At 40.0% G+C, this 24,405-nt stretch overlaps 1 protein-coding gene across 20 annotated transcripts in view; it reads right to left on the bottom strand.

Moving 5' to 3' along the window:
* Window positions 1-24,405, bottom strand: part of MACF1 (microtubule actin crosslinking factor 1) — a 340,165-nt gene that overhangs the window by 226,298 nt on the left and 89,462 nt on the right. For 2 of the 20 annotated variants that reach the window (XM_044237869.1, XM_044237883.1), the window contains exon 1: window positions 8,069-8,277. The exons of the other annotated variants lie outside the window; for them this stretch is intronic. In XM_044237869.1, coding sequence (XP_044093804.1) covers window positions 8,069-8,177 — 109 coding nt within the window. In that variant the 5' untranslated portion in view covers window positions 8,178-8,277. Of the gene's footprint in view, window positions 1-8,068; window positions 8,278-24,405 lie in introns of those variants that run through there. 20 annotated transcript variants of the gene reach the window in all.

The following is a 24,405-nucleotide window of genomic DNA, read 5'->3' as shown; positions in this document are numbered from 1 at the left end:
TGACCCAACCAGGGGTTAGAAAAACCAAGCCTCTGTCAAAGGCAGGATTGCCACTCTGATGGGGCCCCACACCACTCTGAAAGGCCCCACTGCAGATAAGGGCCTAATCACTGGCCCCTTCCCTAAATAGAATGACTTCTTCAGGCTAATGCTACCTCCAATCCTATTCCTAAAAGCAGGGAGGGAGAAACACCCAGGAAAGCAAGTTTGCAGAGATTAGTTCCAAAGACTGCAAGTGAAAAAGAGTAAAAACGAGCTTGCTTAGCAGACCACTCAATTTACACAAGCTCTGTGACCTGCCTCAGTGTCCTGCCAGCTTTCTTCACTCCCTACTGGGCATCCCTCCCAACTACAAACTAATATTCCTGTTACTACTTAGTAATAACAGGACTCACGGCTGACTTCATCTCTCCTTGACTTAGCTCTCTCAGTCACCCCGATAACCTGCGATACCTCTCCTCAGTTTGCTCCTTTTATCAGACTCTTCTTAGTCAGTCTTGGAAAGGAAGGGTCCTCCTAGAATTTACCTTGTCCTGAGAAGAGAAGTGCACACGAAATACGGAAGAGAGAAGAAAAAGGAATAAATGTTTCCTGATTCATATTTTAGTAAATTTTTCCTTTATATGATTTAAGTTTCTTGAGTCTTGTGTCTTCTATCTTCATATTCTGGTCTCTAAAACATTTTGAATGCACTAATAACCTAAGCTAAAATTAACTGAGCATTTACTGTAACTCAGTTCACAAGTAATGTGCTAAGAACTTTAAATATAATTTCATCTAATCCCAACAATTCTCTAAGGTATTATCATCTCCATTTTGGACATGAAAATACTTTAAAAAGGCTAAATAACTTGGAGGCACCTGAGTGGTGCAGTCAGTTGAGCATCTGACTGTTGGTTTTGGCTCAAGTTATAATCTCAGAGTCTGGAGACAGAGCTCTGCCTCTGGCTCCATGCTCAGCAGAGAGCCTGCTTAAAATTGTCTCCTGGCCCCCCTGCCCTTCTCCACGCCACCCCCCACCCCCCACCTGAACTAACGCATGCTTGTTATAGCTCTCTCTTTCTCTCTGAAATAAACAAATATTTCTTAAAGACTAAACAACTTGACCAAGATTATGTATCCATTTGTCTAGCTCCAAAACCACACCTCCTGTTACACCCTACTGTTTCTGAGAGGGACGTAATCCAAAATAACTACACTGCCATGGGGGAGCTATATATTTAAGGTGGCTGAATATTCCTGGGAAGATTAAAAAATAAAAATATTTGACTATAGCTAAATAGAGATTTAGGGCATATCCCAATGAATATGTGGGGTAACTTCTAGAAATACTAAATAACTTCATAGTCTGAAAGTCAAAATAATCATCCCTGAGTAAGGTCTGCAAAGGTAAATCAAAGGCGGCCTTCTCCTGACTCCTTTGGCATTCAAGCAGAATCTATTTCCTATAAAGGCATTACAGACTGAGGAAGTTAGGGGAGAGAGTCCTGGGGATAAGGTCAGTCTACCTGCCAGGAGACACAGGCCTTCCCTCCTAGGAGGTCCTGAGCCTCAAAAGGGAAGCTACCACTAACAGCAAGATTTTGATTAAGACAGTCAACTCTTAATTATTCAGAGGAGACCGGCCGGAGCAGTGATTACACAGGTCATCCCCCTTCTTTTTTGACCAACTTTTAGTCATGTCATTGGTCACTGGGTTTCCAGCAATGTTAAAGGCAGGGAAAAAGTGAATCTGACTGCTACCTGCAGAATTTAAAATCTCGAGTAGGGGAAAAAAATAAAAATAAAAAATAAAATGTTGAGTGAAAGAAATCCAAGCCAATATTTCCACACATGGCTAGAAGTTATCAGAGAATTTACAACTATCGGCTTTCTTACAATAGCACAAAAAATCAAAGCTATACATTTATTTCCTTAAATACCAGAATCACCCACTGTTAAGGATATTAAAGTGGACACAGAAGTCTTTCCTTCTAATGTGTAAGACAATGATTCATTATATATCACTAACTTTTTGTATATTCCCACACTGGCTTTTTCACATTTTTTCATTCCCAACTGTAAAGATAAATATTTATATTTTGTTCCTGCAGCATATTGGAAATTACTATGTCCTCAATGATATATTTTGTGAAAAAAGTATCATGAGGATAGTAAACAATTATACTGTCCTTGGGGCGCCTGGCTGGCTTAGTCAGAAGAGCATCCGACCCTTGAACTCAGTTGTGAGTTCAAGCCCCACATTGGGGGTAAAGATTACTAAAAAACAAACAAGCAAACAAACAAATCCCTCAATTATATAGTCCTTACTATGTACAGAATGTATTCTAAAAACTAACTCAAAACAACCATGCAGTATTATTAACCTCACTTTATGGATAAGGAAGCACAGACCCAGACAGACTGATGTCAATCTGCAAGCAGTGGCAGAGGTAGGATGGTAACACAGGTAGCCTGACCCAGAACCTCAACCACAATTCCATGTCACCACATCCAAGTGGAGGCCAGATGATCAACTGCCAGAAGCACAGGAAATTAGAGACCTTAGTCTTTATTCTTCTCGTCAGTTGGGAAAAGGTGCAGAGGAAGTAAGTAACCCATCTAGCATCTCGTGTAGTCAGTAGAAGAACCAGGACTGGGGCTACTGCATGGCTCAGTGGGTTAAGTGTTTGCCTTCAGCTCAGGTCATGATCTCAGAGTTCTGGGATTGAGCCCGCATTGGCCTCCGTGCTCAATGGGAGCTTCTCTCTTTCCCTCTGCTTGCTGTCTCTCACTTGCACCCTCTCTCTCAAATAAACACATAACATCTTAAAAAAAAAAAAAGAAAGAAAGAAAGAAAGAAAAAGAAAAGAAAGAAAGGTAGAAAGAAAAGCCAGGACTTAGAACCCAGGTCTCCTGACTCCAAGTTCAAGGGTCTTCCTACACACCGCACAGATGTAGAAAAAAAAGCTAAGGAAAGAAAAAGGCAAAGCCTCCACCTTGATTAAGACAGCTAATGGTTTAGTTATTTGAGTAAAGATATAGTAGATACATGGCCATTTATTTATTTATCAAGAGCCTATTACAACAAATTTTTAGGTAAGATGAATGGAAGAGGCATAGCTAATATCATAAATGGAGGGATAAACATTCAAAACAATCTCAAAAAGTGATACAAAATCTCATAGGACAAAAGGGAACTAGGATACTTATGTCTTGTACTTTAGTTCAAGAAAACTAAAGGCACAGCAGTGTCTAGAGGGGAGATAATAGCAATTCATGTACCAGGACTGACCATTTTATAACAAATCTTAAGTATAACAAATCTTAAGTTTAACAGACTCAGCAGTGTGATGGAGCTGCTGAAGAGAAGAGGGGAGGGGAGGGGAGGAGAGAGAAGAGGGGAAACAGAGGGGAGAGATGAGAGAGAAAAGAAAAGGTGATGCAATCTTAGGTTGTACTTCATATGGTCCAGATCCAGCGATTATAGCTGGTTTTCCTAGTGGGATGTTAGAAATGGAAAGAACCTTAAGAGACTGGACTGTCCAACTCTTATTTTGCAGATAAAGAAAACAAGACCCTAGAGAGAGACACATCCATCCTTTGGCAAACACGCAAAAATTCAAAGGTTCTATGTTACCACAATGTGAGATATTAATAAACTAAAACACAGGGCAACTCCGTATAATTCAATTAATCTATACCGAGCACCTACCTTAGACCACATGTCAAGCTAAGCCAAGCCCTATAAGTACATAAATGAATAAGACAAGTTCCCTGCTACAGCTTATATCTAGTGCTATCTTAATTCTTTCATTTTATTTGTTCGAGTAACATTTACTGACAGCTATTTTGTCCCAGACACTTGGGAAACTGAAATGAGTTAAGTGTCCCTGCTCTTAAAGATCTTACAGTCTAACAGACTGTAATTAGTGGAGAGCAATAGAGACAAGCAGAGCAAGCTGACAATCCAGGTTTGAGCAAGAAGCACTAGCATTGTGCCGCTGGCACACAGAGGAAGAACTCTCACCTCAGTGGGGAAGGCTTTCCAGAGGCGCTAACTACTTACCTTGAAGGACAAGTATCAAGTAGTCCAGTTGAAAAGAGGGTACAGGCATTTGGGGTAGAGATCTACAAGTTTTTAAACGAGGCTGGTGTACTAGGTGCTTGTAAGGTCAGGAGAGGAAATGGAACTAGTGAAATAGGCAGGGGGCAGATCATAAAAACACTTTTTTTTTTTTTTTTTTAAAGTAATCTCTACACCCAACATGGGGCTAAAACTCATGACCCTGAGATCAAGAGTTACATGCTCTACCCACAGAGTTAGCCAGGGCGCTCCATAAAAACACTTTCACGTCATGCTGAAAAGTTTGAATTTTCTTCTAAAAGCAGAGAGGAAGCATGGATGGATTTTATGCAGGAGAGTAATACAGACAGCTCTCTATTTTAGAAAGGTAACTTTGGCAACAGTTAGGCCACAGGTGAGGGTGGGGAAGAGTATGGGGGAAATTGATTATTTCAACAGCCCTAGAGAAAAATAATGAAGATACAAACTAAAACAGTGGTAAGTTTTGGGAATAATGAGATAATATATGTAAATATGAGTAGACAGGGTATATTGAAAGCTATTTAAAAATATAAATACTGGGGTACCTGAGTGGCTCAGTGGGTTAAGCCCTTGCCTTCTGCTCAGGTTATGATCTCAGGGTCCTGGGATCGAGCCCCACATCAGGCTCTCTGCTCAGCAGGGAGCCTGCTTCCACCTGTCTCTCTGCTACTTGTGATCTCTCTCTCTGTCAAACAAATAAATAATATCTTTAAAAATATATCTAAATACTAACTGAACGCAAAGTTGTCTTACAGGCATTATATGATTTCAATACAAACGGTCTGTGTCTTTCTGTATCTTGTTTACATCCACTGAAGATAAGGTGACTTGGAACGTGGTTGTAAAAGCCACGTACTTATGTAACCAGAGCTCATCAGTGAACCCATAACACCCAGAAAAAAAAAAAAAAAACAAAACAAGAAAACAAACAACAACAAAAAACAAATAAGGAAAATGAAGAAATATGATCAGTGATTCCTTCCCACGTTTCTGCTGTACTCCCTTCACCACTCCACATGTACACCTAGCCTCCAAATTTTCCAAGCAAAAACAATCCATTTAACTATTCAAAGGAATACTAGAATAATAAGGAGTTAGCAAATCGTATACAGTCAATGGAAAGGTAAGTGTTCATTGGCAAAGACAGCCTTCAAATGTAAGCAAGCCTGACACCTAGAAGAGAAAGTAGACTTGATCTTTCCCAGGCAGAATTTGGACTAATGTGCCTAAGTTACAAAGAGGCAACTTCCAACTTAAAAAAGAATTTCCCAGTCACCAACAGAATGAATAGTCCAAAGATTCTATGTTCTATAATCACTTTTTCAAACAAATCTTATATGCAACTCAACTTATAGAACATATAAACACATTTTTCAAAAAAACAATTAAAGGGGTGCCTGGGTGGCTCAATGGGTTAAGCCTCTACCTTCAGCTCAGGTCATGATCTCAGGGTTCTGGGATCAAGCCCCGTGAGCCCCGTGTCGGGCTCTCTACTCATCGGGGAGCCTGCTTGCCCCTCTCTCTCTGCCTCCCTCTCTTGCTTTCTTATATCTGTCTGTCAAATAAATAAATAAAATCTTTAAAAAAAAAAAACAAATAAAAGCAGTGTTTAATAGTATAAATCAATTTTATGGGTTCAAATTTATGTTACTTATTTTAAAGCTAAATGATATAACCAGTCAAGTAATTTTACTAAAATTAGAGATTAATTAATTATAGTTATATCAGCCTCAGCATCCAGTCTATTTCTATGTTGCACGTTATTACAGTGAACCCTTTTTTATAAGCTGGTTCATATGAATAGCAACAAACAGTAATAGTTTCACAGTGTGCCTGGTAATCTCAGGGTATTATTCAAAAAAATGGATACAAGAGCCTGAAAGAATAGCAGAAATAGTTTCAAAGTCAAATAACTTGGATATCTAAAATTGTGTACACTCTTTATAGTATGTAAATATGACTAAAAATGTGCTACGAGAAGCACAAGAACTTTTAGTACATACTCAGCCAATATTACAGTGTCATCACCTACCAATGTGTTACCCACTCAGGACTAAGCACCTGAGCCCATACAACTGAGCCTTGCCTAGAGTTTATCAGGCACAGAACCTATTTAAAAAACAGAACCCAATTAAAAAAAAAAAAAACCAGATGAAAAGATACAAACTTCATTTTTTTAGTAAGATGTACACTTATAAGCAGTTTAAATATATACTTAGAGATGGTGGAGAAACTTTATTCTGATGATGTCCAACTAGCATGTAGTACATGAGAACATAGGTGTTCCTTTTAAATACACTTTAAATAGATAAAATACATCTCGAAATTGAAATTAAAATAAATGGGTACAAGAATCTCTTAAGCACTTCTACAGAAGTTTTGGTATCCATAATCTCCAGTTACAAAACCCCTAATCTAATTTGACAGATAAAGTGAATATGGTATCTTCCCAATTAATTATTAGATACTAGAGCCAAAGTTATTTCACAGAAATAAAAAGCTTTTCCAATTTATTTTTCTTTTTATTTCAATGCATTTTATGGCTATTGAAATCGGAGATGGCTCCGATTTCTAAGTATCATAGATAATCCTATACTGAAGATAAACTTTTAAAATATTAATCAATTAGCGGTTTAGAAATGTCATTACCACAGTGCACAAGGAAAGCAAAGTAGCAGCCTCCTCCTGGATGGTAATTACTTTTTCATTGCATATGAAATAGTATATAGGCCGAATAATTCATGACTGCCCATTTCCTTCTAAGTTCCAATCCAGGCTTTACATTTCAAAAAGGAAAGTCACTTTGGGCTACCTCTTTAAACACACCACCACACAAGCAAATATATTTCTAAATGTCTGTTTTTGCTGATATAGACACATGCTGTGATCTGAATATTTAATCAAAAGCTTTTCTGGGACTTACTGGAAAGGACACTGGGGAACGACTGATTCTGATTCTAATTCTAATTCTGTCAAGCATTCATGAACTTTTAATAGAAAGTAAAGTGATAAGTCATCGAGTCTGCATCATAACTTTTAAGATACAAAGGAACAAGTATCTTAATACGTTGGCTTACAGGTAGCAGGGAGATACACAAGGATTGTACTGAAGGCACAGAGATCCAAGCGAGGGTGGACTCCAGGAAAAGTTAGACTTTATTAATCCTCAACCATGGAGATTTAGAATCAGCTAAATTTGAGGCTGATTCCTGCACTGGGCTTTTAGAACTCAAAGGAATATAATGTAACTAATAGCAAACAGGAGAAGAAAGAGGGGTCTGCTAGCATCTTTTTTTTTTTTTTTTTTAAGTATGGTGGGGGGGGCTGACTCCCTGGAGACAGGAGCAGTTAACTTCCTCAAATTGAACAGGATGACTTACATAAACAAGTAAACTATATGGCTGCCTGAGGGGAAAGGAACCATTTTAATTCTATCAAAGAGAATAGAGGCACCTTGGCAAGGTTACCACTTACCCCTTCCTCTCACTAGCTTTTCTTCCTCTGCCTTTTCTCACCCAAAAATAAACCAAATCCAGAAACTTCTCTAATCCCGCATGTTTTCTCATATCTCTACCTAGAGGAGGGTGTTAGAATTACTAGATGCTTTTGGTTAAAAACAAAGTCCAGAAGCCACTTTGAGATTGTGAGAAAGTAGGAAAAGGAAGAGCTTGATTCTCGGAGCAAGGACCCAAGTCAACACAGTCGCCACTTCCCTCGGCTTGGAGCCCAGACGTCACCTCATCAAACCAGCACCCTCTAGCAGAGAGCCACAGACAGTGGGGAAGAGTTCGGGTCTCACACTGGTCCAAGGGCAGCCCAGTTTCCTCAGCAGATCCACATACACACGAAGATCTGACAGCATCCCAGTTGAAAAGAGGTACTGGCCCTTTAAGGACAGCCACTAGGAAGCCCTCCGTCATTTACCCCACCCTCAAAAAGCCCCACAGCTGATTTAAAGAATAACTCCCCATCACAAGTTACCTGCTCTGCCTCTGGCACATCTCTTCCAGTAGAGAACGCCCGCAATTCCAAGAACGTGGGTCAAAATAAAGATGGTTGATGGTAAGTAAGAGGAATCTAAGAGAGGCATTTCCAGGCCCGTCCTTCCTCCTTCCCAGAGTTTAGCCACAAGCCCACAGCTCAGCAGGCCTCTGAATGCCTTTCTCCTGAGGTTACTGCTGTCCCAAACTATCAGCACAGAGGCAGCGGCCCACAGCACATAGTTGTCAGTAACTTCCTGGCGGCTTCTCCTCCATCTCGTTGCTGTCTTTCAGCAGGCAGTACTAGATGGGGCTAAAACTGTACAGTGTATCTCAGACAAAGCCCAGGAAACAACTGGCCAGAGGGGGAGGGGAAAGGGAAGGAGGAACCAGGAGAGTGAAAAGGAGCGCCTAAGCTAGTGCTGAGCTGACTCAAATTCTATCTTTGGCATCCTCTGTTCAGCTTAAACAAACAAACCTCAGACCCCTGTACAAGAAGGGAGGGTGTCAGAGGACGTCATGCTCTTAACTTTCCATTTCCAGCCTGGCTAGAATACCAGACTTCAGGATGGAGCCAAAAGAAAAAAGTCCCAGAATTACTAGGGAATCACTTGTGGGGAGGAGGCAAAGTACACAAGGATGTATTTTAAGTATCCATGAGTCCCTGGCCAGTCAGAGGGCAATCCTTCCACACCCACGGCCTAGGAAGAGGAGGCAAGGGACCCGAAGATCATTATGGAGGATCACATACACATCAAGCTCCATGAGATAGATCTGACACACAGCATGATGAAGATGAGCAAGGAGGACAAAAAACCAGTGTTTTCAGAGCTGGAAAATCCACCATTAGCTGCCCAAGGGGATATGGGGATGCTCAATGACAGCAGAAAACAATGCCTTCCAACAAAACAAAGGCTTGCTTACAAATGAAAACTTAATATGGAGACTGTAGCAGCAACTGAAAACACTTTACCACTATGTACCTACTAGAATGACTAAAATTAAAAAGATCAACAATATCAAGTCCTAGCAAGGACGTGAAGCAACTAGAACTCTCATACACGGCTGGTGGGAGTATAAATTAGCACAATCCCTCTAGTTTGGCAATTACTTAAAGAGTTAAGCATACACATATCAAACAACCAAGCAGTAGCACTGCTAGGATTTACCCAAGAAAAGTGAAAACATGTGTCCACACAAAGATCTGTATGTGAAAGATATTAGTAGCTGTATTCAAAATAACGAAAATCTGGAAACATACAAAAGGCCATCTACTGGTGGACTAATAAACAAATCCTAGTGTGTCCATATGGTGGACTGTAACACAGCAATAAAAAAGGAACAGACTACTGATAAAACAGCATGGATGGATCTCAAAAGCATTATACTACATGAAAGAAGCCAGACACAAAAGGCTACATACTGTATGGTTCCATCCATATGACATTATTGAAAAGCAGAACTACAGGGGCGGAAATCAGGTAAGTGGTTCAAGGCCTGGGGGTGAGGAAAGGAAGTGACTATAAAAAAACACAAGGGAACTTTTGCAGCGATGGTTCCATGACTGTATACATTTGTCAAAACTTACTGGATTGTATGCCCAGAAGGGTGAGTTTTGTTGTACACAATTTATATATAATTTAGCAAACGTAATGCACGGAAAGACTAGAAAGTTCATACAACCTAAGTTGAATATGCAAAGGCCTCACAGTACCACCACTCCTCTTTTCATTTACTTTTCTCTGAAGAGATATTTTATAAAATAAAGTGTGGACAAACAACATAACCCAACAGCCTGGAGCACATCTAATACCCTCTGTGACAACTTCCACTCAGGGAAGAGTTATAGCTTCGCTTGCTAACAATCTAGCTCCTATTCATTCCTAAGGTGCCTTTTACACTATGGTATGTAAATATGCTATATTTTCTCACAAATAAGCTTTAAAAAATGCAAATTGCCTTAATACCTGTTATTATTATTTTATAATAAATAAAGTTACCTTTGTTTTATTAATTTTTAGAAGGGGGAGGGGCAGAGAGAGAGCAGGAGTCTTTTTTTTTTTTTTTTAATTTATTTGACAGACAGAGATCACAAATAGGCAGAGAGGCAGACAGAGAGAGAGGAGGAAGCAGGCTCCCTGCTGAGCAGAGAGCCCGATGTGGGGCTCCATCCCAGGACCCTGAGATCATGACCCGAGCAGAAGGCAGAGGCTTTAACCCACTGAGCCACCCAGGCACCCCAAGAGAAAGAGTCTTAAGCAGGGGCTCAAAGCCAAGCATAGAGCACAATGCAGGGCTTGATCTCACAACCCTGAGATCGTGACCTGAACTGAAAACAAGAGTTAGGCACTTAACCAACTAAACCACCTAGGCAGCCCAACCTTTATTTTCCCCAAAGTTGCATCTTAAAAAATAAGTAAATAAAAGGGAAGTGTTTTAGATCCGAATTATCTACTAACCAAAAAGATGATAAAGGGCCCTGAGGGGAACCAATACAATATGAATATTTTAATATGGCATCCAGATCATCTATAATTTTGTGCTTACCTATACCTCGTTCATCAAATATTTACTGTTTACCATGTTCCAGGCACTGTTCTAGACATTGGGAACACAGTAGTGAACAAAACAAAGACCTTGCTCTCACACTTATATACCAGTAGGAGAAGATGGAAAATAAATACAAACAAGCAAGCAAATACATAGTTTGTCACAAAAATACAATGGAGAATACTAAAAGAGATGAAGAAGAGAAGGGAGTGCCAGTGGCGTCAAGTTTCCAGTTTCATGTATAAGATGTTCAGGGAAGGTGTCTCGAATAAGATGGTATTTAAGCAGAGATCTAAAGAATATGAGCTAACAAACCATATGGCTATCTAGAGAAAAAATGAGCCAAACTTTTTAAGAAGCAAGTGCAAAAATCCTGAGGCAGAAGTAGGTGTGTTGTGCTCAGGGAACATGGAGAAAACTCTATTGGTTGGAGCCCACAGAGAGAAGGGGAGAATGTCAAGAGATGAAGCAAGAGAGTTTATCAGACTACCTATAGCTGTATAAACCACTTACTTATAAAGACTTTGGCTTTTATTCTAAGGGAAGTAGGAAAGTTTTGTGTGAGAGTTTTGTGTGATGATTTAACTTAGGGTCTTAAAAGAATCACCCTTGCTGCTACACGGAAAACAGACTTGGCAAGGATGAGAGCTGGGCCACTAGTTAAAATGCCGTTCCAATAAGCCAAGTGAAAACTGGTGGCTGAAAAACAATAGCTGGGACCAGAGTGTGGTGTTAGAGCTAGTGAGATATGGCCATATTCTGGGTAAATTATAAAGAAAGAGTCATCAGGATTTGCTCATAGACTGGACGTGAGGTGAGCACAGAAAGGATAGAGTCATGGCTCCAAGAGTTTTGGCCTGAGATGTATTGTGAAATGACTGTATTGGAAAAGACTGCCAGAGATGCAGAGGGTTTGGGACTCACTGGTGGCTGTAGTTGTTCTTTCTTTGGGGCAGGGGGGTGGGTTACAGGCAGGAATTCTCTTTTGGATGCAGTGGGTTTGAAGCACCTAGTTGATATACCAGTGGAACTCTGAAAATGCAACTGAATATACGAATCTAGAGTTCTGGGAGAGATCCAGGATGAGTTTCAAAGCCAGGAAACTAGATGAGATCACCTGGGGAGTGAACAGAGAGAAAAGACCAAGCGCATGGATTAAGTGCTAGAAACCCTACAACATTATATGGGGAAGAGGAAGAACCACCAAAAGAGAAGCCAATGGATTAGGAAAACCAGAAGAGCATGATGCCCCAGAAGCCAGGGGAAGGAAGTGTTTTAAGAAGTGATAATTAGGGGTGCCTGGCTGGTTCAGTTGGTGAAGCATGTGACTCTTGGGCTCAGGGTTATAGGTTCGAGCCCCATGTAGGATATAGAGATTACATAAAAATAAAATCTTAAAAAAAAAAAAAAAGTAGTAATTAACCATGCCAAAGCTCTTCAGATGTCATGATGAGAACTGAGAATGGACCACTGAATTTAGCAATGTGGAGGTTGCTAGTGACTTTAATAAGGACAGTTTTGATGCCAGAAAATGCTGGCTGGTTGTGATTCAAGAGGAATGGGATTTATAGGGATATGATGAATAGCATGGTGACTACATGTTAAAAATGACTACAGTTAAAAATTTTAAATGGATAAGTGAAAGTTGTTAAGAGAGTATATCTTAAATGTGCTCATCACAAGAAAGAAAGAAAAAAAAATCTTTTGGTAACTATATAAAGTGACAAATGTTAACCAGACTTCACTGTAGTAATCATTTCACAATACATGCAAATATCAAATTATTATGTTCTCCACCTGAAACTAATATAATGTGTCAACTATATTTTAATTTTTATAATTTTTAAAAGTTAAATGTAAAAAAAAAAGACTGGGAGAAGAGAATTAGTGACAACAAAGTAAAAACTACTCAAGGAATTTTGCTATAAAACAAAAGCAGAGAGAGAGAGATGTAGGGTCAAGAGAACTTTTCTTGACATGTGAAATGTATCAGCATTTGCTGAAAGGAATAAGTGTAACAGAAGGAAAACGGATAGTACTCTCCAGGGGAGACTAAGCCAGAGCTCCTTCTGGAGCAGGGCTCTTTTCTGAAATAGAACATTTCATTCATTCAGTTTAAAAACACAGAGCATCATGCTAAACACAGGGGACACAAAGATGATGATGACACACCCCTCACTGTGGAGAAGCCTTGAGCTGTGACAGCCAAAGACTTGCTTGGAAGGGCATTTATTATAATATACTATACCAATACTACAATACATATTTATTGAGTGGCTACTAGAAAGCACCTTCACATCTGTTACTTCATTTAATCCTTATAATATTATTAGGATTAGTTAACATATTATATATTATTAATTAATATTATTAATGGGGATATTTTATAAAGCAAGAACATGGGGCTCATAACATTGTGTCACCAGTACTCAAATTTTTTTAGATTATAAATAAAAAATAACTTTTTAAAAAGAACTTGAGGCTCAGAAAATTCAAGTTATTTTGTCCAAAGTCACCAAGTAAGAAGATAAACTGACATCTGAACTTTTGTATGTCTGATTTTAAATCAATATATTTTATCACACTGTCTCCCTTTGCTAAAATGTTCTGGCAAACTAAGTACAATAACTTACAGTTAAATAATTTAAATATTTATATGTTTGGAATACTTCCTCTTTACAAGACAGTCTGTACACAGCCCCACCTGGCTCCAAGGAAAGAATCTCAACTTGACTCAAACGTCACAGTGCTGGTGCTGTCTATATCACCCATTGTACAATTTTCTTTTTGCAATCTTATAAGTATTTTCACCATATTTTCATTTCCCAAAGTGAAAGCCATGTCTCTGCTTTATTCTACTACCAGAAGCCACTGCAAAACTGTCTTAATTAGAAAATCATGTATCATGCTTGTGCCATTCAAAAATACCTAGGAAATCTGAAGAAAAAAATCCAAAGCACTCAAATGTCAAGACACATTCTGAACCTACTGTTATTATTAGAGAAGACAATGAAAGGTATCCAAAGTCATTTGCTCCTCATAAGATGGCATGCTATACCTTGGACACACTATTTTTCTACATATGACAGGTAAAGAATTTGTTTCCAGCCTTTGTATATATGTTATGTTTGTCTGAAGGAAGAAGAGGAGGATTGCCTTTGTGAAAATAAAATAAATTTTTCACTTAGCAAAACTAAGACGGATCTGTGTGCTGTCATTAATAGGAAGTGGTTAGAGGCTGACAGGAGGGAGTGACTGGGGTTTTTTTTAGAGGTCATTTATTATACAAAGAATGGGCCATTTAAAGTCATATTTAGCACCCCCCAGGATATCCCTTCCATATAGTCAGTGGGCAGGGCCTCAAACCACCAAAGAAGCCCTATTACAGCAAGACTGTAAACTTCATGAAAGATTTTAGACCTGCTTCTCTCTAGGATTACTTCACTCACAAGAATTTAGGATGATCACCCACAACTGTTACCCACAAGAAATCTCAAAACAAGGCAACACCCCAGAATCAGTTTCGTGTCTGTGACTGAGATGAAAGCAAGCCCGTGAGAAGGGCTGCTGCAACTGTCACTCACGGTGCCACAGAGTTAGACCTGGTCTCAAAACAATGGACGTCCACAAGCTTCTTAACTTGAGCAGAGGGAGACTAAAAATTTAGGAGCCATCTAAAAGACTGACATCTGGAAAAATCATGCTTTCAAAGACGAGACTTTTTTCAAACAACAAATATATCTGATATTAAAAATTTGGTAGAGACTAGGGGTGCCTGAGTGGCTCAGTCTGTTGGGCATCTGACTCTTGGTTTCAGCTCAGGTCATGATCTCAGGGTCCTGGAGCCTGCTTAAGATTCTCTCTCTCTGTCCGGAAACCTGGGTGGCTCAGTTGGTTAAGTGTCTGCCTTTGGCTCAGGTCATGGAGTCACAGGATCAAGCCCAGTTCCTCAGGCTCCCTGCTCAGCGGGGAGTCTCCTTCTCCCTCTCCCTCTGTACTCGCCCCCCAACTTGTGTTCTCTCTCTCTCACTCTCTCAAATGAATAAATAAATGAAATCTTAGAGGAAAAAAAAAGATTCTCTCTCCCTCTGCCCCGCCTCGCTACTCACAGGCACACGCGCTCAAGCGCTCTCTTTCTTTAAAAAAAAAAAAAAAATTTTGGTAGAGACTAGCATATGGCTGATAGCATTGGAAACCCAGGGCTTCTGGGAATCAAAACCTGGCCCTGAACTCTGGTCATCAGTCTCTTCCCATAAGTCCAGTAGGCATCTACCTACAGATAGGCAAAGGATCTGTGCTTCACAGGAGCTAATCAGGAGACACTGTGGCTCCTGACTCTAATGTAGAGCAATGCAGCATTGTGACAACAATCAACATGCAAAGGCCCAGAGTATCTACATAATATTCTACATATCCAAGTGTCACTAAAAAAATACTATTAGAAAACTCTTTCTCCCAAAGTTCTTGCTCAGTAACCTAGATGACATGAGCATTACAGTAGCATGGTAACTAAAGGCTCAGTCTGAAGCCACACTGCCTAAGCTCAAATCCAGGCTCTACTATATACGTCACATCAGCATCCCTGGGCAAATTATTTAATTAATCTCATAGAGTCTCAATTTCCTCATCTGTAAAATGATGATACTTACAGTATGGGTCTCAAAGAGCTGTAGCGAGGATTAACTAAATGCATTTAAGGTCTTAGATAGTGCCTGGGATACAGTATGTGCTCAATAATTACTGGCTACTATTATTATTTGGAGAAGCAGCATACAAACCACATCTGACCACAAAGACCTCTGAATATTGCTCAGACTGTACAAAACCTTAATAAATTGATAATTCATCCAATTTTCCTAATCTCAGTCTCCAACTTGCCAATTCTGTCTGCATTCCCTGACACATCCATAATGACCAGTACATCTTAATGCTCAATGAATATTCATTTGTAATTTCATTCTAAAATTTCTAATTCCCCACTGTCAGCAAATTAAATCCAAAACTCTCTGGCTTCACAACATTTTCCTCATTTACTCTGGAATGCAATTCCTTCCCATTTCCACAACTCAAAATCCCATTTGTATGGACCAGCTTGTAAGACAGTACTTCCACAGAATTTTCCTTGGTGACTCCCTCCATCCCAGTCAGAAGTAAACTTCTCCCTCTCTTGAGATTATATTATACTTTATATGTGTGTTTAATTTTTACTCTATCACTAAAGTTTTTGAAGCTAGATGAATTCTCTCATAAGAAATCTCATCACTAAACAACTGAGCCACCTGGGCTCCCCTAGAAAACTCATTTTTTTTTAAGATTTTTTAAAATTTATTCATTTAACAGAGAGATAGCACAAGTAGGCAGAGTGCAGGCAGAGGGAGAGGGAGAAGCAGGCTCCCTGCTGAGGAGAAAACCTGATGCAAGGCTCAGTCACAGGTGCCTGGGATCTGGACCTGAGCCAAAAGCAGATGCTTAATCAACTGAGCCACTTAGGCACCCCTAGAAAACTATCTTTTTATTTTATTTTATTTTTCAAAGAATTTATTTGATGGGCACCTGGGTGGCTCAGTTGGTTAAATGACTGCCTGTGGCTCAGGTCATGATCCTGGGAGTCCCAGGATGGAGTCCCGCATTGGGCTCCCTGCTCCACAGGAAGTCTGTTTCTCCCTCTGACCTTCTCCTCTCTCACGCTCTCTCTCACTCTCTTTCTTAAATAAATAAATAAAATCTTTTAAAACAGGTTGGCGGGGCGCCTGGGTGGCTCAGTCGTTAAGCATCTGCCTTCAGCTCTGGTCATGAACCCAGGATCCTGGAATCAAACCCTGCATCCAGCTCCCTGCTCACTGGGAAGCCTGTTCTCTCTCCCCCACTTCCCCTGCCTGTGTTCCCTCTCTCTCTCTGTGTCTCTCTCTGTCAAATAAATAAATAAAATCTTAAAAAAAAAAAAAAAGAATTTATTTGAGAGAGAGTGAGCGCAAGCGGCAGGGGAATGGGAGAAGCAGAGAGAGAAGTAGATTTCCCCCTGAGCAGGGAGCCGGATTTGGGGCTCAATCCCAGCACCCTGGGATCATGACACGAGCTGAAGGCAGATGCTTAACTGACTGAACCATCCAGGTGCCTCAGGAAACTCATTTTTTTTTTTTAAGATTTTAATTTATTCATTTGACAGACAGAGATCACAAGTAGGCAGAGAAGCAGGCAGAGAGAGAGAGAGAAAAAGAGAGGAGGAAGCAGGCTCCCTGCTGAGCAGAGAGCCGGATGCGGGGATGCGGGGCTCGATCCCAGCACCCAGGGATCATGACCTGAGCCGAAAGCAGAGGCTTTAACCCACTGAGCCACCCAGGCGCCCCCAGGAAACTCATTCTTAAACCCAAGTGCCTCTCTCTGCCCAGGGCTCTAAACTTAACACAATCTGCTAGTCACACCTAGATTCAAATTCTGACTTCACAGTTTCTAGCTGTGTATCTTTGAAGGAATTACTTAATCTCTTTAATCCTCAGTTTCTTCATCTGTAAAATGGGGATAATAAAATCACCTCTTCGTGTGCTGCAGTGGGGATTAAGTGAGAAAAGACATGGACTATTTAGCATACCACAAACACTCACTATTGACTATTTAAAAAAAAAAACATTAAACATTAACTCATTAATGTTAGCTTTTGTTATTAGTGTAACTCTATTAGAGACTTTATGCCTCAGAAGGTTATTGACCGATCTTTAGTGGTCAGTACAAAGAGGTTAGTCAAGGTAAAACATGTGGTATTTAACAGCTCTAAGCCACCAAGTCAACGAATAAATCAAATTAGGCTTCAATGGCATTGCTTCAAAAAGGGAAAGGACAAGAATATTTAGTCCATCTTAATATTCTATTAATATCATAAGTAATCTCTCTCTTTGGGATTCTGCTCATTTCCTCCCCCACAAAGCAATAATGAGACCCTGCTATGAAGTTTTTTCCACGAAACTCTGGTAGCCAGTATCTTAAATAAATGGAGACAATTCAAGGAAAAGAAGTCCTGTCCATGGAGATTGCTCTTGAATTTTGCTAACGATTATTATTTTGTCCAGAAATATCCCTCATTCCAAGTAAATTCATAATGGAGAGTTAGCATCTGACTCCTATTCAGCTTAAGCACAATTTTTAAATGCTTTTCCAAATAAAAATGGTTTCTTCCCTTCCCTTTTCTTTTTCTTTCTTTCTTTTTTTTTTTTTTAAATAAAAATGCTTTCAATGGAAAACATCTTTCAGTGTGGTCTGGCTAAGAAACATATGATCCACTTTAATTTCTCTGAGACATCTTGGAACACAAGAGGGCAAAATGAGCATGCATTTGACAAGGGGTCAAGCCCTCAATAGTAAGAATAAGGTAACCAGCCAGGCCTGAGAATGCAATAGGTAGTTATATTCAAGACTCAGAAAAAGAATCCAGGCAAGATAAGAGGTAGGTAAGAGAGACCAACTTAAACCATTTATCCATGGAAACCAAGCTTTGCACACAGCCAATTTAAGATCTCTATGAGACTGTTTTCTAGATTCTGGCAGTAGCCCTCAACAGTAAAGAAGAAAAACTTGCCACCTGAAGACAAAGACAGACTTGTCAGCTTCTTTAGCCCTGTGGACCCCCTGAGCCTGCTCTGAACCCTAATCCACACACAAGAATCATTTTGGTCTTTTATAAGAGAATCTATCACCAGGCCCTGCTTGTCTTCTAGTTAAAACCTGCTCTCACAAACCCTCACCAGGGTCCAAGGACCAAAGACAAATGAACGTGCCTGATAGGATCTCCCCTCCTACCATCACTATGGTACTAATTATGTGACCCTAGGAACACCACTTAATATTTCCGACCTTCAGTTTCCTAAAATGTACAATGTGTATAAATATACCTATTTCTCAGGGCTGTTGTCAGTAGGTAAGTACACACCAGATGCTTAATAAACAGTTTTCTTCCCCTGTCCCTTTTCATTTTTTAAAAAAAGTCTCTTTCAGTCTTATTTATAAAACCAATTCCATCTCAGACTTGGTTTCTTTTTTTTTTTTTAAAGATTTTATTTATTTATTTGACAGAGAGAGAGATCACAAGCAGGCGGAGAGTCAGGCAGAGAGAGAGAGAGAAGCAGGCTCCCGCCAAGCAAAGAGCCCGATGCGGGGCTCGATCCCAGGACACTGAGATCATGACCCAAGCCGAAGGCAGCGGCCCAATCCACTGAGCCACCCAGGCGCCCCTCAGACTTGGTTTCTTGCTTCACCTAGCATCTGGAATAATTTGTTCTTCGGATACTCGACAGATCCACAAAATTCTTTTTCTTTTCTTTTTGTATTTTTTATTTTTCTAATTTTGAAAATTTGTTTTTCATGTTCAAAATTAGACATTTTAAAATGATTGATGTACTCCTGAAACTGATAGGACAGTGTATATTATTTGTACAGAAATTAAAATTAAAAACTTGATTAACAATGGGGCGCCTAGGTGGCTCAGTGGGTTAAGCCTCTGCCTTTGGCTCAGGTCATGATCTCAGGGTCCTGGGATAGAGCCCCACATCGGGCTTTCTGCTCAGCAGGGAGCCTGCTTCCCCCTCACTCTCTGCCTGCCTCTCTGCCTACTTGTGATTTTTTTCTCTCTCTGTCAAATAAATAAAATCTTTAAAAAATAAATAAAAATAAAAATTATTGAGTTATCTTAATAAAACTAAAAGAACATTTTATAACCTTTTCAGTTTCTTTCCATGATGGAATCTTCAAGTAGCTACGGCTTTATAAAAAAAAATTGCTTCACCCTATACTCTTTGACTACAAATATTACCAGAGACTGCTCCTAACAGGTGGCCCTGTAGGCATCCATTTCTTTATAGCTTAGGATTACTCCTCGAAATCTCCTAGATCCAATAGTCACTAGATCCACAAAATTCTTAATACAAGTTCATATTTCTTATTTCTGCTCTAATATTAAAGGGGGGGCACAATGTACAAAGACGCCACAATAAAGATAAGGAATCTGATTGGCCCACACTAAGATTAGTGACAGGTTCTCTAATTTGAAGTTTAAACCCCCAGTGACCTCTACTGGACAAAGATAGATCCAGAAGAGTGAGTTTTATAGCTAAGACAAAGAGATTCTGTGACTACTTTTATTCTAGTGAAATCTGTACACATAGAACTCCCCTTACACAAGCTCAAGCTTGCCTCCAAACCCACACACACGACATAAAAGGCAGCAATGCCAGGTCCAGTTGGTTCACTCCTTCCCCGAAAACATGATCACCTCAAAATTGGTTGGCTTACTGGCTGCCCCAACTGGATCCCCAGTATTCACAGCTTTGTGATGAGTTCTTACAGAAGAAAAAAACAGGCAGTGAAGAAGCAGTCACTGGCACATAATCCCCGCCCCCGCCCCCACTACCCTACATTTTTCCATTTCCAGAGCTGACTCACTCTCAACTCAGCACAGACTCCCCACCAGCAGTCAGGGCCACTATGTGTGCCCAGTGAGTAATGCTTCCCCAATGCCTCCTCCCAGCTGCCTCTGACTTAACAAGTCATAAAAGGAAATATGGGTAAGAGTTTTAAGGGAAGAGAACACAGGCTCCATCCTGGAGGGAGGGATAGATCCTTTCATCACTCTGCAGGGATTCAGAGCTATAGTGAATTCCCTCTCACGGCAGCCAGGTGGCAATGTGGAAACGGCCAAAGGCTGAAACACCGATGAGGACAATAAATCCTTACTCTCTCAAATCTGAGGACAACAGATTCTATTTTGTATAAAACCAAAAGTCATGGGCCTTAGGCAGAGCCCAAACCAGCCTACCGGCTGGTTATGGTTTATCTACCATAGACTGCTTGTCTAGCAACAGCTTGCCGTGGAGACTGCAAGCCAGACTCGGAATCAAACTATCTATAATCATCAGCCTTATTTGGAAGGCAAAAACCTAACGAAAGCCAAATCTCAGAAAAAGGGAGCAGCCTCTTAAATACCTGCCCATGTACCCTGAAGTTCCCAAAGGAGGGCAATGAGGAAAAGGATGCACTGGGGTTTTGATTAGTGACTGGCACATCCAATATTCAACAAACACTAAATAGACAACAGTTGTAGTTCAACTTTCCCCAATAAATATTCCTGAGTATCTAAATCTCTTAACCTTATCTCAAACATTTTGGATATGACTGTCAAGAGCTAGATAATTTACTACTTACTTTAAAGATACTTTGTTTTGTTTTTTCCTAAAGATTTTATTTATTTATTTCACAGAGATCACAAGTAGGCAAAGTAGCAGGCAGAGAGAAGGGGGTAAGCAGGCTCCCTCAAGATACTTTGAAGCAGGGGCTCCTGGGTGGCTCAGTTTGTTAAGCGTCTGCCTTCGGCTCAGGTCGTGATCCCAGGGTCCTGGGATAAAGCCCCCACCAGACTTCCCATTCAGTGAGAGTCTGCATCTATCTCTGTCTCTTTCTCTCTCAAATAAATAAATCTTTTTTTTCTTTAAATATACTTTTTCTTTTGTTTTTTTTGGGGGGGCATTGCTTTAAAGATTTTATTTATTTATTTGACAGAGAGAGAGCACAAGTAGGCAAAGTAGCAGACAGAGGCAAAAGGAAAAGCAGGCTCTCTGCTGAGCAGGGAGCCTGATGGACCCTGGGATCATGATCCAAGCCAAAGGCAGATGCTTAACCGACTGAGCCACCCAGGTGCCCCCCCCACCAAAAGTTACTTTGAAACAATAATCCTTGATGAATTATCAAACAGCAAAACTTCAATTAACTAGGACTCATCTAAATTGGGCTTGCAATCTACTGTTAAGTGAAAAAGAATCACCTCAAATACATAATATCACTGATTTTTTTTTCCAATTTATTTATTTTCAGAAAAACAGTATTCATTATTTTTTCACCACACCCAGTGCTCCATGCAAGCTGTGCCCTCTATAACACCCACCACCTGGTACCCCAACCTTCCACCCCCCCGCCACTCCAAACCCCTAATATCACTGATTTTTTAAAGATGTCCTTGAAATCTGGGCACTTTCAGTACAGTTGCTTACATTTTTCTCTTACCTATAATCCATGGGTCCCTGATGCCTTGTAATAAAACTGTTACCCAGCTCAGTGTTTTATTAAACCTACACTACTGAAGATCCTAATTTATCAAAAGAAGAAGAAGAAGAAAGAAAAGAATGAACGAACCTACCTATGACATTACCTATGACAAAATATCCTATTTACTAAGACCAAAAAGATATATATAACAAGGTACAAGATGAGTGAAACAGAAAGTACCCTTTGGTTGACCCTGGATTAACAAGAATATTTTATTAACAAGATTAAGCACATATCAGATTTTACCACTATGTTTAGCAGTTCAAGAACTAGAGAAGGAGGTGACAGCTCCAGTTCTGTTCCTAGTTTATCATATGACTGTAGGATCATTTAATCACACTGGATCTGTTTATTCATTCATAAAATGAGTTGACATTCTAGAGCTCTACATTCTTTTCTAGCACTAAACTTCTGCGGGTCTGTGAAATATTTAGTTGCCTAGGTTCTGTGTTACCCATAACAACAACAACAACAAATTACAAAGCACTGTTGCAATACCCTTTAAGACCTTACAATCTGGGCGCCTGGGTGGCTCAGTGGGTTAAAGCCTCTGCCTTCAGCTCAGGTCATGATCTCAGGGTCCTGGGATCGAGCCCCGCATCGGGCTCTCTGCTGGGCAGGGAGCCTGCTTCCCTCCCTCTCTCTCTGCTTGCCTCTCTGCCTACTTGTAATCTCTGTCACATAAATAAGTAAAATCTTTAAAAAAAAAAAAAAGACCTTACAGTCTAACTCGGGAAGTGGTATGAGTATAAATAATTACAGCATAAGGCAGTAGACTGTGTCACAAGAATTTGGTGAACAAGAAATTTAGAAGTTCAGTCAATGGAATGGTCATTTTTAGTTAGAAAAATTTAAAAAAAAAAGGCTTTCATGTATGAGGCACGTAAACTGGGTCTAAAAGAATGCATAGGATGTCAACAGTCCGAAATGAGAAGAGCAGACATTCCAAGGAGGAAAGATGGCCTGAGCAAGAAAACAGAAATGAGAAAATACAAGGGATGCTAGAGCATAGGGTTTGTGTATTTGAGAGAAAGGCAGATGAATGAGAAGTTGGGAAGATTCACTTCTGCCAACTTAAGGTTATATGTGGCAGACTTAACATGCATAGTTATCTCCATTCTTTCTGAAACCTCAGGAAAATGACAGTCAGGGAATCAAAATGGCACAAGCCCACAGAAAAGAATAAAAAATATCAACAGAAGTTTGGAAAACTGTAGGGTGGATAGATCAATGGCCGCTAATTTAAATTTCAGCTTAATCTTTCTGCTGAGTGCCTGAGAAGAGTGGGGAACAGTAAGAAACCAGGTAATCTGTGCTGCACGGCTCCAGAAAGCCTGGGGAACTGGATGTGCCACGGGCCTCTGAAGGCTGAGGAGAGCAGAAGGAAGCTGCAGGGTGAGGCTGAAAAGAAGACCAGTTGGAAGTCTTTAGCCCCACATGAGGTCGGAAGTGTGCCTCCTTAAAAACAGGGGTATTAAGTGAAATGTGACATAATGAACAAACTTCTCCTCCCTGCCCCACCGTCCTGATTGGCAACCCCAGAGCTCTGGCTGCCAGGTTTCTGATGCCCCAGTAGCAGATTGGCCAATTCCTCTCTGGAGAAAAAGACCTCCCCCACTATCTGGTGACTCATTAAGAGTACACCAGTCAACAAGTCCTACCAATCAGCTTTTTAAGTTTCCATTCAACTTTTTTAAGGGCTAAGTCTTACATATAAAGATCATCCAGAAACAGTGAATATTTTAAGTCTTTAACGTGAAAGAGAGAGATCAAAATGGGGGGGGGTGTTAAGAGCTTGAAACAGAGATGATATTAGAAGCAGAGGAAAACATCAAGGGAGTTGGGATACTGTAATTAATATCTCAGAGAGCACTAAGGCAATATTGCCATAAAATAAGTAGTATAAAAAAGGAACACTCAGAAAACCTTTAAAACACGTAGAAATAAAAAATACAGGGATGCCTGGGTGGCTCAGTCAATTAAGTGTCTGCCTTTAGCTCAGGTTATGATCCCAGTATCCTGGGATCAAGTACCATATCGGGCTCCCTGCTCCACGGGGAACCTGCTTCTCCCTCTGCCTTGCCTGCTGCTTCCCCTACTTGTGCGCTCACTGTCTCTCTCTCTGACAAATAAATAAATAAAATCTTTAAAAATAAAAAGAAATAAAAAATACAATCATAATAATAAATCATTGTAAGGAAGAGTTGGAAGATATAGCCAAGGATCTTTATCATAAATGAGGACAAAAAGAAAAAGAGAAAATATGGGGGGGGTGGATTCAGAGAATACATCAAATTAGCCCAATATCAATATAAGTATCTGAAAGAATATGGAAAGGAGGAAATTATCTAAGAATTAATAAAAGATGTGTTTTCAAATGTAAAAGACCCACAGAGAAATCAAATCAGCAAATTTAAAAAGATCCTCACCAATGCACACCATCATCATATTCCAAAACACCAGGGATAAAAATAAAACCATAACAGCTATCAAACAATAACAACAACAACAGGTCACAAACAGAAGTCAGGAACCAGAATGGCACTGGACTTCTCAATAGCAACACTAGAAGACAGAAAGAGGAAAGCCTTCAAAATTCTGATGGAACATCATTTGCAACCTAGGAGTCTATACTCAAACTCTTAATCAAAGAGAAATTAAAATATTCCCAGACAAAGAAATTTTCAGATAAGCAAAGTCACC

Source organism: Neovison vison, chromosome 2 (genome assembly GCF_020171115.1).
Source record: "Neovison vison isolate M4711 chromosome 2, ASM_NN_V1, whole genome shotgun sequence".
Taxonomy (NCBI): domain Eukaryota; kingdom Metazoa; phylum Chordata; class Mammalia; order Carnivora; family Mustelidae; genus Neogale; species Neogale vison.
The sequence above is the reverse complement of the archived record's forward strand: the minus strand, read 5'-3'. Positions and strand labels throughout refer to the sequence as shown.